The sequence below is a fragment of the Apodemus sylvaticus genome, chromosome 11 (assembly GCF_947179515.1).
Source record: "Apodemus sylvaticus chromosome 11, mApoSyl1.1, whole genome shotgun sequence".
Classification (NCBI taxonomy): domain Eukaryota; kingdom Metazoa; phylum Chordata; class Mammalia; order Rodentia; family Muridae; genus Apodemus; species Apodemus sylvaticus.
Window position 1 is genome coordinate 47,636,830 of NC_067482.1, and position 15,977 is coordinate 47,652,806.

General features: G+C 37.6%; 1 protein-coding gene across 2 annotated transcripts in view; it reads left to right on the top strand.

Moving 5' to 3' along the window:
* Positions 1-15,977, top strand: part of Arap2 (ArfGAP with RhoGAP domain, ankyrin repeat and PH domain 2) — a 169,855-nt gene that overhangs the window by 46,096 nt on the left and 107,782 nt on the right. For both annotated transcript variants that reach the window (XM_052199605.1, XM_052199606.1), the window contains exons 7-8: positions 7,146-7,215; positions 15,666-15,786. In XM_052199605.1, coding sequence (XP_052055565.1) covers positions 7,146-7,215; positions 15,666-15,786 — 191 coding nt within the window. The remainder of the gene's footprint in view (positions 1-7,145; positions 7,216-15,665; positions 15,787-15,977) is intronic.

Here is a 15,977-nt window from a genome sequence, read left to right on the forward strand (position 1 = left end):
TCTTGTCTCTGTTAATGAAATTCAAATGACAAATGGTTAAGTCCTTTAAGATGCTATAGTCTATTAGTTTCAGTGTGTCTGGTTTTACATGGAGGTCCTTAATCCACTTGGAGTGAAGTTTAGTATATGGAGATAAGAATTGATCAATTCGCATTCTTCTGCATGCTGACCTCCAATTGAATCAGCACCATTTGTTGAAAAGGCTATCTTTTTTCCACTGGTTGTTTTTGGCTCCTTTGTCGAAGATCAAGTGACCATAGGTGTGTGGATTCATTTCTGGATCTTCAATTCTATTCCATTGGTCCACTTGTCTATCACTGTGCCAATACCATGCAGTTTTTAACACTATTGCTCTGTAATATTACTTGAAGTCAGGGATACTGATTCCCCCAGAATTTCTTTTGTTGTTGAGAATAGCTTTAGCTATCCTGGGTTTCTTGTTATTCCAGATGAATTTGAGAATTGCTTTTTCTAACTCTGTGAAGAACTGAGTTGGGATTTTGATGGGGATTGCATTGAATTTGTAGATCGCTTTTGGAAAGATGGCCATTTTAACTATATTAATCCTGCCAATCCACGAGCATGGCAGATTTTTTCCATTTTCTGAGGTCTTCTTCGATTTCCTTCTTCAGAGACCTGAAGTTCTTGTCATATAGATCTTTCACTTGTTTGGTTAGAGTCACACCAAGATACTTTATATTGTTTGTGGCTATTTTGAAGGGTGTCGTTTCCCTAACTTCTTTCTCAGCCTGCTTATCCTTTGAGTGTAGGAAGGCAACTGATTTGCTTGAGTTGATTTTCTAACCAGCCACTTTGCTGAAGTTGTTTATCAGCTGTAGGAGTTCTCTGGTGGAGTTTTTCGGGTAACTTAAGTAGACTATCATGTCATCTGCAAATAGTGATAACTTGACTTCTTCCTTTCCAATTTGTATCCCCTTGACCTCCTTATGTTGTCTAATTGCTCTAGCTAGAACTTCAAGTACTATATTGAAAAGATATGGAGAGAGAGGACAGCCTTGTCTAGTCCCTGATGTTAGTGGGATTGCTTCAAGTTTCTCTCCATTTAGTTTGATGTTGGCTACCGGTTTGCTGTATATTGCTTTACGATGTTTAGGTATGGGCCTTGAATTCCTGTACTTTCCAATACTTTTAGCATGAAAGGATGCTGGATTTTGTCAAATGCTTTTTCTGCATCTAATGAGATGATCATATGGCTTTTTTCTTTGAGTTTGTTTATGTAGAAAAGAAACTGGGGAAGACCCTTGAGGACATGGGCACAGGGGAAAAGTTCCTGAACAGATCACCAATAGCTTATGCTTTAAGATCAAGAATTGACAAATGGGACCTCATAAAATTACAAGGTTTCTGTAAGGCAAAGGATACTGTTCAAAGGACAAAATGGCAACCATAAAATTGGGAAAGGATATTCACCAACCCCACATCTGATAGAGCGCTAATATCCAATATATACAAAGAACTCAAGAAGTTAGACCCCAGGGAACCAAATAACCCTATTTAAAAATGGGGTACAGATCTTAACAAAGAATTTTCACCTGAAGAAATTCGGATGGCTGAGAGGCACCTTAAGAAGTGCTCAACATCATTAGTCATTAGGGAAATGCAGATCAAAACAACCCTGAGATTTCATCTTACACCAGTCAGAATGGCTAAGGTCAAAAACTCAGGAGACAGCAGGTGTTGGCGAGGATGTGGAGAAAGAGGAACACTCCTCCACTGCTGGTGGGGCTGTAAGATGGTACAACCACTGTGGAAATCAGTCTGGAGGTTCCTCAGAAAACTGGACATGAGACTTCCAGAGGACCCTGCTATACCTCTCCTGGGCATATACCCAAAGGATTCCCCGGCATGCAATAAAGACACATGCTCCATTATGTTCATAGCAGCCTTATCTATAATAGCCAGAAGCTGGAAAGAACCCAGATGCCCCTCAAAGGAGGAATGGATACAGAAAATGTGGTATATTTACACAATGGAATACTACTCAGCAATTAGAAACAATGAATTCACAAAATTTTTAGGCAAATGATTTGATCTGGAAAATATCATCCTAAGTGAGGTAACCCAATCACAAAAGAATACACATGGAATGCAATCTCTGATAAGTGGATATTAATTAGCCCAGAAGCTCTGAATACCCAAGGCACAAATTGCATAACAAATGACTCCCATGAAGAAGTATGGAGAGGTTCCTGATCCTGGAAAGGATTGATCTAGCATGGGCAGGGAATATAAGGACAGAGAAAAAGGAGGGAGGTGATTGGAGAAGGGACGGAGAGAAGGTTTATGGGACATATGGGGAGGGGGATCCGGGAAAGGGGAAATCATTTGGAATGTAAACAAAGAATATAGAAAATAAAAATATTACAAAAAAAAGATGCTATAGTCCTTTAAGAGAAACTTAAAGTAATTAAAATAAAAAAAAATAAAAAAACAATATTGGGGATGTATATCACTAGGCTGTCCTCCAACTTATAATTCTGCCTCAGACTCCCAAATGCTAAGTTTATTTATCATAAGCTGTCATGCCTAGCCAAAATTAAATTAAATTTAAAATTTGAAATATTATATTGGAATTTAGAAGCAAATTACTTCTGAAGATCTTTCTTTACTTATTTAGTTGTTATTTGAATTTATAGGACTTATAATGTTAAATTCAGTTTTATATTTGCTATGAAGTTATATTTACGACAAGTTATATTTGTTATATTTACAACAAAAGAGGATGTAATTCTGTCTTATTATTCTGTCTTGTCTTATTAGCATTCTGTATTAAAGTTCAAATTGAAGAAATAAACTCTTTGTATGTTGACACATTTAATCAGCAACATAGATTATTCAAAGTTCGTTTTAGTACATCTTATATTGCTTATTTTAATTTTAAGTGAAAAATATCAATAAATATATAACTATATTTGAGTTTTTTCCATATACATATGAAACAAGATAATTTGGCACATGTACACACTGTGATCCAGTCACCACAGATATTATGTTTATATGGCTATCATTATATGACATTAGCATTTTATGTTTTGAAACCACTTGGGACATATTATTTTTATCCAATTTGGAGTAAAAATATATTATTAACTATAATTACCAATATTTATGTTAGGGATCCAGAATTCATTATTCCTGAAATGCAGAGTTGTCCAGTTATGTGTGGAAACTGAAAAGTTGTGTCCCTATAAATCGAAAGTTGAGTGGTGGTTATCAGAGGCTGAAGAGAGGAGGTTCAGGGAGATGTTGGTTAAGGAAAATATTTAATTTTAAACCAGTACTTGTAGTTATTTTAAATTAATCGTGGGATTTTAAAGCTTCCTCTAGGCTATCAATTTTTCTCATAAAGATTTTATTTTTATATAAGCAAACCTATCTCTAATATTCCAAAACAAAAAATATAACAGGGAGTCATGTTTCTATACTCATTTCTGCTTATAAAATGCAAATTCAAGTATATATTTTTTTCACTGAAGTACACATTTTCTCAGTAAACATTTTATGAGTGTATTTTGGGTACTGAGAGACTCTGTAGTCAGTGGACAAACCAAACAAATGGTTTTGTGTTTAAGAAAGTCAGATATAATATGGTGGATGAATGGTGAAAACAAGAATGTAATTAATGTTTTTGCTGAGTGTTATTTCGAAATTGAACAGAAGAATGGGGGTGGTGAAGGACCCTTGGGATGGCTGACATTTGGATAGTGACTTTTAAGCTAAGAATTTGAGGGTAGGAGGAATGAGCCAGGTGAGGAACCAGGTAGAAATTTGAAAGCATCGAATATATCTTACAGGAAGGCCAAGAGGCATGGAAGGCTCTAGGGACAGACACAGGTATCATGACTCAGAAGGAGCTGCCCTCAGAGTAAGCATCCACGAAGACTTGATGCAAGCCAGAAGTGACATTTCTGTGAGAAGAAAGCAAAACGCCTCATTTCCGCTGTAGAACCGTGGTTCTTTTGGCTTCTCATTCTGTTATTTATAGATTGAGACTTAACTGTTAATTCCATATAGTCTCAAAGGGATTTAGCAATCTTAAAGAAGAAAAAAAAATACAAAACCCCGATTTAAAATTGATGAGCACATGAAATAGCTACCTACAGTTGAGAATATTGTACTTTCTGGGAGATGCTCTCATACCTTAAGGGTGTTACAAGACTAAAGTGTTTGCCTTCTCTCAGAGCAAAGCCCTTAGCCTAGTGGGCACTGAGTGGTCAGTCTCCCTATAGCAGCCCTGCTTCCTTCTGCGTTTCTCTCCATCATGCTCTGGGATGGCCCCTCTGGCCCCTCACAGAGGAGGCAAGGCTGGCCTGCAGTACAGAGGAGGTCAGCTGTGAATTCAGTGCAACGCAAATCCCTGAGCTGACTGTAAAATCAGGAAAGATTTTGTTGTATTTTTTTTCTTGTCTGTCTGTTTGTAACCCAAAGGCATTATTTTTGAGCTTGAATTTTATAGATGACAGCATCTCCAGTCTTGTAAACAGTTGGACACTTGTGGGTTTTGACAGAATTCTGTGAAAGCTTGTGGATTCAGGTGGGGGAAGTGGCTTTCGGCTGAAGAGCTTGAATTTAGACTGTTACGTGCTCGTTAGAGCCAATGTTAGATGTGGGTTCAGTGGGGTGTGGCCACTCACATCTACAATCCCAAATCTCAGGGTGGAAATGGGAAGACCCCAGGAGCTCCATGGCCTACAGTTTAGCACAAATGGCAAAATTTGGGCTCTCTGAGAGACCCTGTTTCAAGAAGTGAGATGAAAAGCCATAGAATAGTGATTGGGATTGACATCTGGCTTCTACACATGTGTACAGTAGTATTTGGATGCACACATACACATGTACACACATGACCAATCATATGCTATATATCTCCACAGACAGAAACAAAGACTGAATCAGCTAAGTGATCTGAGTTATGCTGTGGTAACATAATTTCCGGGCCTTTTTTCACCTGCTACTCTTTTAGGCTGTGGATTTAATTCTGAAGTTTTAGAAATGTACCTGCCCTTCTGCAACTATTATTTTAAAAGAAGATTGTGTATGAGCCCGATGTGGACATTTTCTTTTTCTGTCTTTCTGCTGGTTTTTAAAAGGACTATGCTTAGTCATATTACTTCTTTGTTCAACTGGTGTGTGTGTGTGTGTGTGTGTGTGTGTGTGTGTGTGTGTGTGTGTGTGAGAGAGAGAGAGAGAGAGAGAGAGAGACAGACAGACAGACAGACAGACAGAGAAGAGAAGAGAGACCTATTTGGGTCTTAGTGTTCATAGTTGATCATGAATCGAGAATGAACCATTTCTGGACTTTGTCCCTCTAAAGAGTAAGGTGCATTGTGGGATGTTGGCATTAAGAAAGTCAACAAAAATATAAAGAGATTGCATTAACTGCTAGAGGGAAACAGAGGGAAAACTCTGTTTGGTTAGGTACTAGTTTGTCAGGGAAGGAATTTAAATGTAGGTGTTTTAGAGATAATACTTAAAGTTAGTAAGGCAAGAAAGGGGGATTAGGAATGGATTGAAGGTTTTTACTCTACCCATAGATATTGACTTTTTATATCTTAAAATTGAAAATTACATGTTCTATTGAACTCTTATGTTCGGTTTCAATGGAGGTCAGGTGGGGCTCTGCACAGACCTCCTGCTTTCCCTAGTTATTGTTGGGACCCTGAAGGAAGAACTGATTTGCTTGCCTTCTAAGAATTGGACAGAGGAATTAAAAAACCAGGTGGAGAGAGGATAGGTACATGAGGTATATAAGAATCAAGGAATGTGTGCTCGCTGAATATTGCCTTTCCTTCAGACTGTTAGTGGTGGGGAAGTGGGAGACCTTGGATTATTGGGGTGAAAAGTCAGATCTGACTATGCAGAGCATTACTGGGAAAAGGGATAGGAGAAGCCAGGAGCTCCTAACCAGGAAGGAGCAGATGAGGGGATCAGATGGAAGGAGGCAGCTGACTAGTGTGGTTAGATGAGGTTAGGGCCCCCAGTGTTCTTAATCATTAACTCGGTGTTCATATGTGACATTACTAGGGAACTTCGTTTCTTTCCCTGTCTCATCATTAGAGCTGGTTGGCTCTACAGATGCATACATTTGTTAATGATTAGTGTGGGAATCTTTCTGTATTTAACACAAGGAATAGATGTTTGGCTGTAAAGCAGTGAGAAAAACTCTCCCAGGGCCAGAACATTCTTTTTCTATCTTTAACTCTCACGAAAGCCACAGGAAATGATACTAACTCTTTGAATGTGTTTTCAAACTGCAAGGGAGGGCGGTGAGAGAAGGGCTTGACGTTGGCTGGCTCTACATTTTGCAATAGGAAGTTAGTTCTGGTATCTATTAAAAGCAGAGGCTATCTCGATGGCATCAGCCCAGGCTGAAAGTATAGAGAGAAGAGGGTTCTCAAACTAGGGGCTGTTGAGTGGGTGTTGTTGGGAGGAGGTGGGGAAGGGACTGAATCAAAACAGAAACCAAATGTGTGCACAAAAGCTGCTTCAGCAGTCCACTGTAAAGTCAGAAAAAAAATGGTCTTTTTAAAAGTCTAAACATCATTATGGGATTTTCTTATTTTCCCTTGATTCTTGTGTCAGAATTTTAAAGTGCATTTGCCTTTTATATGATCCTATTTCAACAGTATGCTGTTTAAAGAGATTATAAATACTCCTTAGTTTGGCAGGGATGTTTCAACATCTTTAGTTGAAATAAATTATTTATATGTATAAATTCACTTAACAAGTCCGTATTAGCTTAGCAACATAGTATTCATTCACCAAAGATCAAAGTAGAATAAAATCCATGCAGAAGCTTAATGAGGGATGAAAACATCCTGTCACGGGTCCAGTGAAGACTTATCTTCTTGGGTTCAGTGATGCTGCATGGGTCCTCCTTTTGTTTTGCAGTGCCCCTCCCAGCTGCATGAATGCAATGTTGACATTATTATTATGCAGATACCTGCATTATCTAACTAGAATACACATTTTCACTGTGTCCAATAACTAGAAACCTAGACCTGAATGTTGTTACAGCCTCCTGTTACCTCTATTGTCTAACAGAACAATGAAATGTGCTCAACATACGGACATTTAAATTTGTGTAATGGAATGTAAAGTAATGCTTTCATGTATTTTTACAGAAAACGCATGTTTCAGAAGAGATGGGTGAAATTTGATGGCCTTAGCATTTCTTACTACAATAATGACAGAGTAAGTACCATCTTCAAACATAATTTTTCATACACTAAGTGTATAGAAAACAAGGAAATAGTTGAGCATTTCTTTTTTTTTTGATATATTTTTTTATTTACATTTCAAGTGATTTTCCCTTTCCTGGCTCCCCACTCCCTGAAAGTCCCATAAGCCCTCTTCCGTCCCCCTCTTCCCCCATCCACCCCTTTCCACTTCCCTGTTCTGGTATTGCCCTATGGTGCTGCACGGAGTCTTTCCAGAACCAGGGGCCACTCCTCTGTTCTTCTTGGACATCATTTGATGTGTGGATTATGACTTGGGTATTCCAAGTTTCTAGGCTAATATCTACTTATCAGTGAGTGAGTGCATACCATGACTGATCTTTTGAGACTGGGTTACCTCACTTAGTATGATGTTCTCCAGCCCCATCCATTTGTCTAAGAATTTCATGAATTCATTGTTTCTAATGGCTGAATAGTACTCCATTGCGTATATATACCACATTTCTTATTGAACATTTCTAAGAGTAGAAAATAGATTATCAACATGAAAAGAACTGGAATATGACATAATCACTCTTCATGATTTATTTTCATAGAATATACAGCTAATTTTTAGCTTATATGTCTAATAGTTATTTTTGGAGTATCTTCTACAAACCATTGAGAGTCTATGAGCTATGAAAGATGAATACAACATTGCCTTCAGATCCCTCAGAGCACCAAGGGATGTATACAAACCACATCATAAATAGAAAATTGAAAAGCGAGGAGGGGTTGCCTCATTCTCTGGGAGTGAGAAGGGTTTGCGTGGGAATCTATTGCTATGGGTTTGGAAGAAAAGAGGTTTGTACATGAAGAAATGTTGGAAAGTAAGAATTATTTACAGAAAGAATATGCAAGAAGCTCACACGAGAAAATTTTGGTTATATCACAAAACAGTCTTTTTGTGTTATGTTGGGAATGAGCTTTGTGAAAGGGAGATAACTTTTGACAGGGCTGTGTAGCTAGAGCCTACTGAATGTTCTGTCTGTCCGTTACATTATCAGAGAGATATTCCTTAGGCATCCCTTGGACATTCTGGGAATATCTTCTTAAGCTTTGAAAATGTACTTCTTTTTAAGAGATATTTGGCTGAAATATTTGTGGGGATTGTGTTATTATAACTGAAAACAGTAAGAAAAAGTATTGCCTGTGTATACATTTTATTTGTGTGTATGTGTGTGTGTGTGTGTGTGTATGTTTGTATGCATGAATAGTTAAATATAACATACTCTGTATTTTATACAGTGACATGATCCTAGCTCTGTATCCTAGCTTGTGCATTGGTATGGATGAAACCATAAATATATAAAATGTCCCATCTGTACTGAATATGTGCATCTTTTTTCTTATTCTTTAAATTATATATTAAAACAACTGTTTACATAGCATGCTCATAAATAAGATATTATAAGTAATCTAGAGGTGATTCATCATTCAGAAAGATGTGTATAGTTTATATGGAGGCATATATAGGTTATATATAAAATAGTTGAGGGTTTGAGCATTTGTCAGTCCTGGTGTCTGAGAGTTTCTGTACTCCCTCACTCCCTCCAGATACTGTGATGTAGTGTTATCAATTGTTAAACTTAGAAGTTACATAGGTAACCACTGTATCACCCTTTTGACCTCTGTTTGGTAATTTCCTCAATGAATAGGTGAAACTGATAAATGTAACATCTTTTAATTAATTAAAATGCGATACTTTTCATCCTAATTATATTTTATCTTTATTTATTTTTATTGTATTATTTTATCTTTAAAGGTTTGATTTTAAGACATAACCATATTGTTTTACTCATGTATTCCAATTTAATATTTTCTCATTATAAGTTTACAATGTATTGTATTTGTTAATTTTTTTTTTGGTTTGAAAAAAATGTATCTACTGCTGGAAGACAAGAGAGTTTTTATATTTACAGGTAGAAAATAGCACAGACTGCAACAAACTCTTGCTGCTGTGGTGAGAACAGTAGAAGGCTTCAAGTTGATTGGATTCATTTATACAGTGACCTAGATAGAGTAACAAATTGGTTTAAACAAACATCCTCATGGCTTGCAAAATGGTGGGATGAATGTTTGAAATCATCACTTGCTTGTCAGCTATTTCTAGTTGTTTATATATTTCACCTTCATGGTGTATCACCTGTGTCCATGATATCCACAGCGAATTCTGTGTTCCAAGACCTGAGGACAGACATCTTTTTTGTTGTTGGTTTTCTCTTTTATTATATTTTTCATATAACCAATGAATCCTGTCTTTTGTCTTGCTTACAGCTCCTCCCAGATCCTTCCCCACTCCCTCTCTACCTATCTTTAAGTGAATACCCTGTTTCAAAAAACATTTAACAAAAAACCAAGTAGACAGAAACAATGGCAGAATGAAACACAATCTTATGAAGAAAACAGCTTCGCTGTTCAAGATGAGGCTCATAACCAGAGTATCATGGGAGAAACTGACTGCCACTGTCCCTCAGTGACTGGTCTTCTTGTTGGTTTTACTGGAGTAAGAGGAAGTATTCAGGAGTGGGAAGGCGTTCTTGTCTCATAGTTGTGTTGGTGTGGTTTTGTGGTACTCCCATTGAAGAAGGGACTTCTGCTGTTGCCACGGGAACTAATTTTCTCTCCATCATCTCAGAGTCCATCATACTTGCACTGCATTGAGCTTATTGTCATATTTCATATTCATGCAGCAAAAATTGTTATTAAAAGTTTCTATTCATATGATTTCCTAGAAATCTTTTACCTGAGCATCACTCTTTACAACATATTCCAGTTGTTTATCTCTTCAGACATTTCAGTCACTTGCACTCAGATGACTGATTTCATCTTGCCACAATATCCCAACATTTGGGAGTTGTTTCTTTCTCTTTTTTTTTCTTATTTTTAAATTGGATATTTTATTTATTTACATTTCAAATGTTATCCCCTTTCCTGTTTTCCCTCTGTAACCCCCTATCCCATCCCCTCTCCCCTGCTTCTATAAGGCTGTTCCCTCACCCATCCACTTCAGCCTCCCTTCCCTGGCATTTCCCCTACAGTGCGGCATTGAGCCTCCACAGGACCAAGGGTCTCTCTTCCCATTGATGCCCAGCAAGGCCATCTCTGCTACATATGTAGCTGGAGCCATGGGTTGCTCCATGTGTACTCTTTGGTTGGTAGTTAAGTCCCTGGGAGCTCAGGGGGCGGGGGGTTGGTGGTGGTCTGGTTGTTTCTTAAAAGGGCACAGTTTGTACCTGGCCCTTCTGCAAAGACACATGCTTACCGATCACAGCTAGTGTTCTGGCAAGCTGTGAAGTTTAGCAGCCCTGTGAATAGAACATTTGAATCATGAATGTGCCCCTAAGTGTGTGGTTGGGCATCAGGAGGGGATACGCAGAAGTTCCATTTTCTGTCTTTCTTCCATGTTCCTCAGCATCACCCAGTGATGCCTGCATGAGAACTTCCTCTTCATATTACAGAAACAGTGTCATCCACACGGCCCTGATATCTGAGGCCCTGCAAAGAAATCTAACTCACCCCGATTCCCACTTATTGGTGGGCAGAATTTCCTGTGGTTGTTTCATCATCTGAAAATGGCAGATAAATGACAGATTTGACCTAGATATTTGTGTGGTAAAACCTCAAGGGGTGCTTTAAAATTTCTTTAAGGAAAATTTCACACTTCAGAAAAACAGGCATTTTTGAGCCTGCTATCCATCTTTTTTTTTTCTGATTTTTTTGTTTTGTTTCTACTCTATTGTCTTTATATTGTTGCTACATGAAAAATATGCAGTCAACCCTGCAGTGTTGAAAAAAATCACAAGTTTTACCTGAGATCTCATAATAGATTATAAATGAATCATACCCTCTGGCTTCCTGGGGTTGACCTGACATAGTATTTGGTTTGCAAAATACTTTTGATCATTTTTTTTTGTTTTCTACATGTCTCTATGAGAAGTTATTATCTGTTAAATAAAGTATCATTGTTATTTATAGGCATGTAGGTTTTTTTTTTTTAATGAACTACTTGCTAATCTCTTCTTCCTTTTCTTTTAAATTTTTTTCCTATATTTTCAGTGTTGTTTGGATTTCCTTCACTGACAAATGGGTTAGAGGTAGCACAGAACAAACTGTTAATTATCTCATTAGGGAGGGATTTTTTTTCCTAAGCTGTTATAATTCTTAGGAAATTAAAGTTTTGTAAAAGAGCACCTGGGTAACAATGTGTCAATGATTTTAGACGTTTAAAATTTCGTACAGTCTGATGTCAGCCACGGCATACATATAAGAAACATATTCATAAGCCGTCTATAAAAATGCACTGCTCCTTCCACATCTGAAGCTTGCCTGACAGTGGGAAGATGTTCCTCTTGCCAGTCATGGTCTAGATTTGCCCTCCTCATATTGCCATTTTAACTTACTTTGATTTCCAGAAGTCCCCTTCAATAAACCAGTGATGTTATGCATTTCTGTGTAATGATGTTTGGTAAGGCAATCATGTTATGGATTTCTTTGTAATAGCCCCATGATGATTTGGCTATGCACTGGTCAACTTGAGGCCCATTCATTTCTCTGCCATGTTTTCACTCTTTATGTGTCCCTTCTTGTCTTTTGTTTGAACCTCTTGAGCTATTTAATCCATTGACATTATTGTTAGCCACTGAACCCTACGTGAGGACCTGCAGGATGGCTCACCAGGTAAAGTGACTGCCCTGAAGTGTGAGGACCTGAGTGTAATTCCTGGGACTCCCCACAATAGAAGGATAGAATCAACTCTAGCAATTTTTGCTCTGACCTGCACATACATGCCCATACACATACACCTAAATGAATAAATAATAAATAGATAACTAACTAACTAACTAACTAAATAAATAAATTTATGTTTAAAACCATGTATAAATTTCAACCATTTTTGGTGTTCTCCTCCATAATCATTTGCTTTGTTTTCTCCTGCTGAATGACTGTTGGTCTGTAATGTGTCAGGGACTCTACCAGGAAAACACGTTGAAAGGACAAAGGAAATTTAGCAGAGTGTTGTATTAAATGAGGCATTATAAATTATGAAAGTGTGTAGTAATATTTAGGTTCAGTAAAAGCGATAAAAGGTATTTCAAAAATATTAAAAATGAGGCATCATGTGTTGGAATAATTGTGATTAGACATGGGATTCCATCATTCAAAAATACTTCTGTAGCAACGAATATAAGAAAGTTGGTTAGGGAAGTAGTTGAATGATTTAATGTCTATTCTGGAAGACATCATTAATAAGTTTATCACATGAGATGGCATTTTTTGATTATTATCTAAATTCAGTGTGTGTTTTTTATAAAGAAAATATACATGTCACTTTCAAACTGGAGTAATTGCACTGATGAGTGTCATCGCTTTAGGAATCTAAATCAGACGATGTATACTCAGAGTTAAGATCAGATGAGTAAACTTCTTATGACTTGAAGCTGTATAAAACTGCCAGGACAAGCTCAATATTGCAATAACACGTTTGTCCATAGAGGCATATAAAAGATAGCTTAAATACTTAATGGAATAACAATTGCAGTCAATGACGAATAATCAGTAAAATCCCCCCTGTCTGCTGCACTAGGAAGAGCACAAAAACGCTTTCCAAGAACAAATCTGTGTTTTGAACAAACTGAGGTCACAAGATTCTTATCCTCTTGGAGTATTCTCACAAGCACTCAGCATTTTCTCCCAAGACTCCATTTCTGGACTGTGCTCACAGGTTGTGAGCAGAAATAAATTGTTCAGTAGAGGGTATTTATGCTGATCTGTGAAGGATTTATTTTAAATGTGAAAACGGTTCAGCATTGCGTGTGGATGGGAGCCATTCCTTTTGTAAGTCACATATAAATGCCATGTTCATTGTTGGCTACACGAGAAGATCTAGGAACTGAAGCCTCCATGTTACGTATTTAGAATGTTGATAGAGTGTGAATAGGGCTTTAACATGGACATCATTAGGGAAGCCATGTTAGGAAACGAGTGCAGGAGAAGTTGTTAATAAAACTAAAGAAGATGCCTGGTCCATAAGGCGCATATTGGCGATCAGAGAGGGCCCGTCCTTCCTGAAGAACACGGTGTTGCTGATCTCATCTGTCTGTGAAGGGTATTGAGAGAGGAGTGCTCTCCGTTTAGTACAGTATTCTCCTAAACTGTTATCTTGTATATGCGTCTCTGTATTCCCACATATGGTAACCAGAATTTCTAACTTATGTTAGTTTAAGATAATGGTTCTCAACCTCCCTGATGCTGTGACCCTTTCATACAGTTCCTCATGTTGTGGCAACCCTTAACAATGAAATTATTTTTGTGGCTACTTCATAACTAGAATGTTGCTACTGTTATGGATCATAATGTAAATACTTTTGGAGACAGGGGTTTCCCCTAGGGGTCACAACCCACAGGTGGAGAACCACTGGTTTAGACTTTGTGTGTGTGTGACAATATATCTGGCACAAATGGGAAGGGATTTATTTGGGGTTGTGGTTTTGAAGTGTCTGACTCCATTGATTCTGAGCTAATGCAGAACAGCAGCATGGCAGGAATGTACAGCAGAATAGTAGCCAACATGCAGAGATCAAGGAAGGACCAGGGCCAAGTGTAACCTTTAAAATATGCTAGTGATAACCCCTGTGTCTCCCAAATAGACTCCTCTAAAATACTGTTGCAAGCCAGGTCTCACATTCTTGGTATAGTTTGAATAAGTAAGTCTCCTTGGAAGGGGACTTACTTATTCAAACTATAAAATGTAGCAACTGCCAGGGGAGAGGATGGAAGAAAAATTCATAAAGGGCCTACGTAAAATCTTCTGATATCAGACCTCCTGGATGATGAAGGTTGTCTTACGGCCTCATCTTTCTTGATAACTCTGATTTTTATTATTTACCATTTTTTGGGGGGGGGGAATCTATTTCTCATTATTCCATTTCTGTCCCTTTTTTTCTTTCAGTCTGTCTTATCAGAGTTCTGTCTGACCACTTAGCAATTTAATAAAAGTTAAATTTCTTTTTTTATTAGATATTTTCTTTATTTCCATTTTAAATGTTATCTCCTTTCCTCATTTTCCCTCTGAAAACCCAATATCCTCCTATAGGGCTAGACAGATACCAGTTACCATAGTTAAATCAGGATCAGGTAAATGATCTAAACAGCCTTATAACCCCTAATGAAATAGAAGTAGTCATCAATAGTCTCCCAAACAAGAAAATCCCAGGACCAGATTGGGTTAGTTAGAGTTCTATCAGACCTTTGAAGAAGACCTAATATCAATCAGTACTCTCCAAACTATTCCACTAAATAGAAACAGAAGGAACACGATCCAATTCATTCTATGAAACCACAATTACTCTGATACCTAAACCACACAAAGACCCTACAAAGAGGGGGAACTTCAGACCAATTTCCCTTATGAATATCAATACACAAGTTACATTTTCTGAAAGTTGGGATGAAATGTCACCGTGTTTCCAAAACACTTCCCAGCCCTTTAAAAGGAATTGAGGATTTATGTCTTGACTTATGTGTCCCAAAATTTGAATCCACTTCTGAACTTAAATTACTGATTCCTTGAATGAGTCTGAAGTTTCTAACAAAGGACACTATTAATATTTCACTCTCAATAAACCATTGATGGTCATTCTACCCAGTAGTTTGGAGTTCTAAGGAAAATGAAGATTGAGAGAAAGCAGTCAGCGTTTTGATGACCTTGGAAGCCAAAGTATAATATGTGTGTGAATGCTGATTCCCAGCAGCTGCTGCACTGTTCTTCATTTGCTGTTATTGTTTTTCAGAGGTGTCTTCTTACACTGTAGTACAGGCTAGCCTCTAGCTCATGGCCCCTTTTTTCATCTCAGCCTCCCAAAATTTTAGGATGAAAGCATGAACTAGCATGCCTGGCTTTTTCTTACCCATTATTCACTAGGGAAAGAAAACCATGTGACTATGTGTGAGACCAAAGCTATCATCAGCAGAGCATTGAGGATACAGTTAATGAAATCTGACAGGCTGCTTAGGTAGGTTTTGTTCTCTGTAGGATGCAGCAGTATTTTGAGATGGTTCTGTGACAGTTCCTGTTGTGACCAGCAGATGCCTGCAAACACCATGGAATCACTGTGACCAAACCAATTTGAAGAATGTAATTCTGGGTTTGGGAAGTGTATATTGCTGGTCTATCACTGTATTTGTATTTAGTGCTTTGCCTTTTAAATCTAGACAACTAGAAAATTGAAAAGATCATTTTCTTTTAAAAGCACAGTACATTTCATATATTTTTGCAGTATTGAAAATCAGCATATGTGTTTGTCATTTTAAATTTTTACATAGAAATCATGGAAGGAAAACTGTTGTGAATACTGAGCCTTTCTTATTTTATAATATATTCAGAATTTCATACTTATCTGTCTTTATCTTCTCTAACTACTACAGGAGATGTACTCAAAAGGAATAATTCCCCTCACTGCAATATCCACAGTACGGGCTCAAGGAGACAACAAATTTGAAATTGTTACAACACAAAGGACTTTTGTTTTTAGAGTAGAAAAAGAAGGTAAGGTTATTTTTCATCTCCACCCCCTTCTCCTTTCCTCCCTCCTCTATCTCTCTTGTAAGAATCTGGCTGTGTTACCCAGGCTGACACAGAACTGAGTATTCAGTCCCCACTGACCTTGAACTCTGAAACCTCTGCCCTCATTTTTCCAGTCTCTGAGAATTCAGGCACTCAACAATGTAACCATGTCT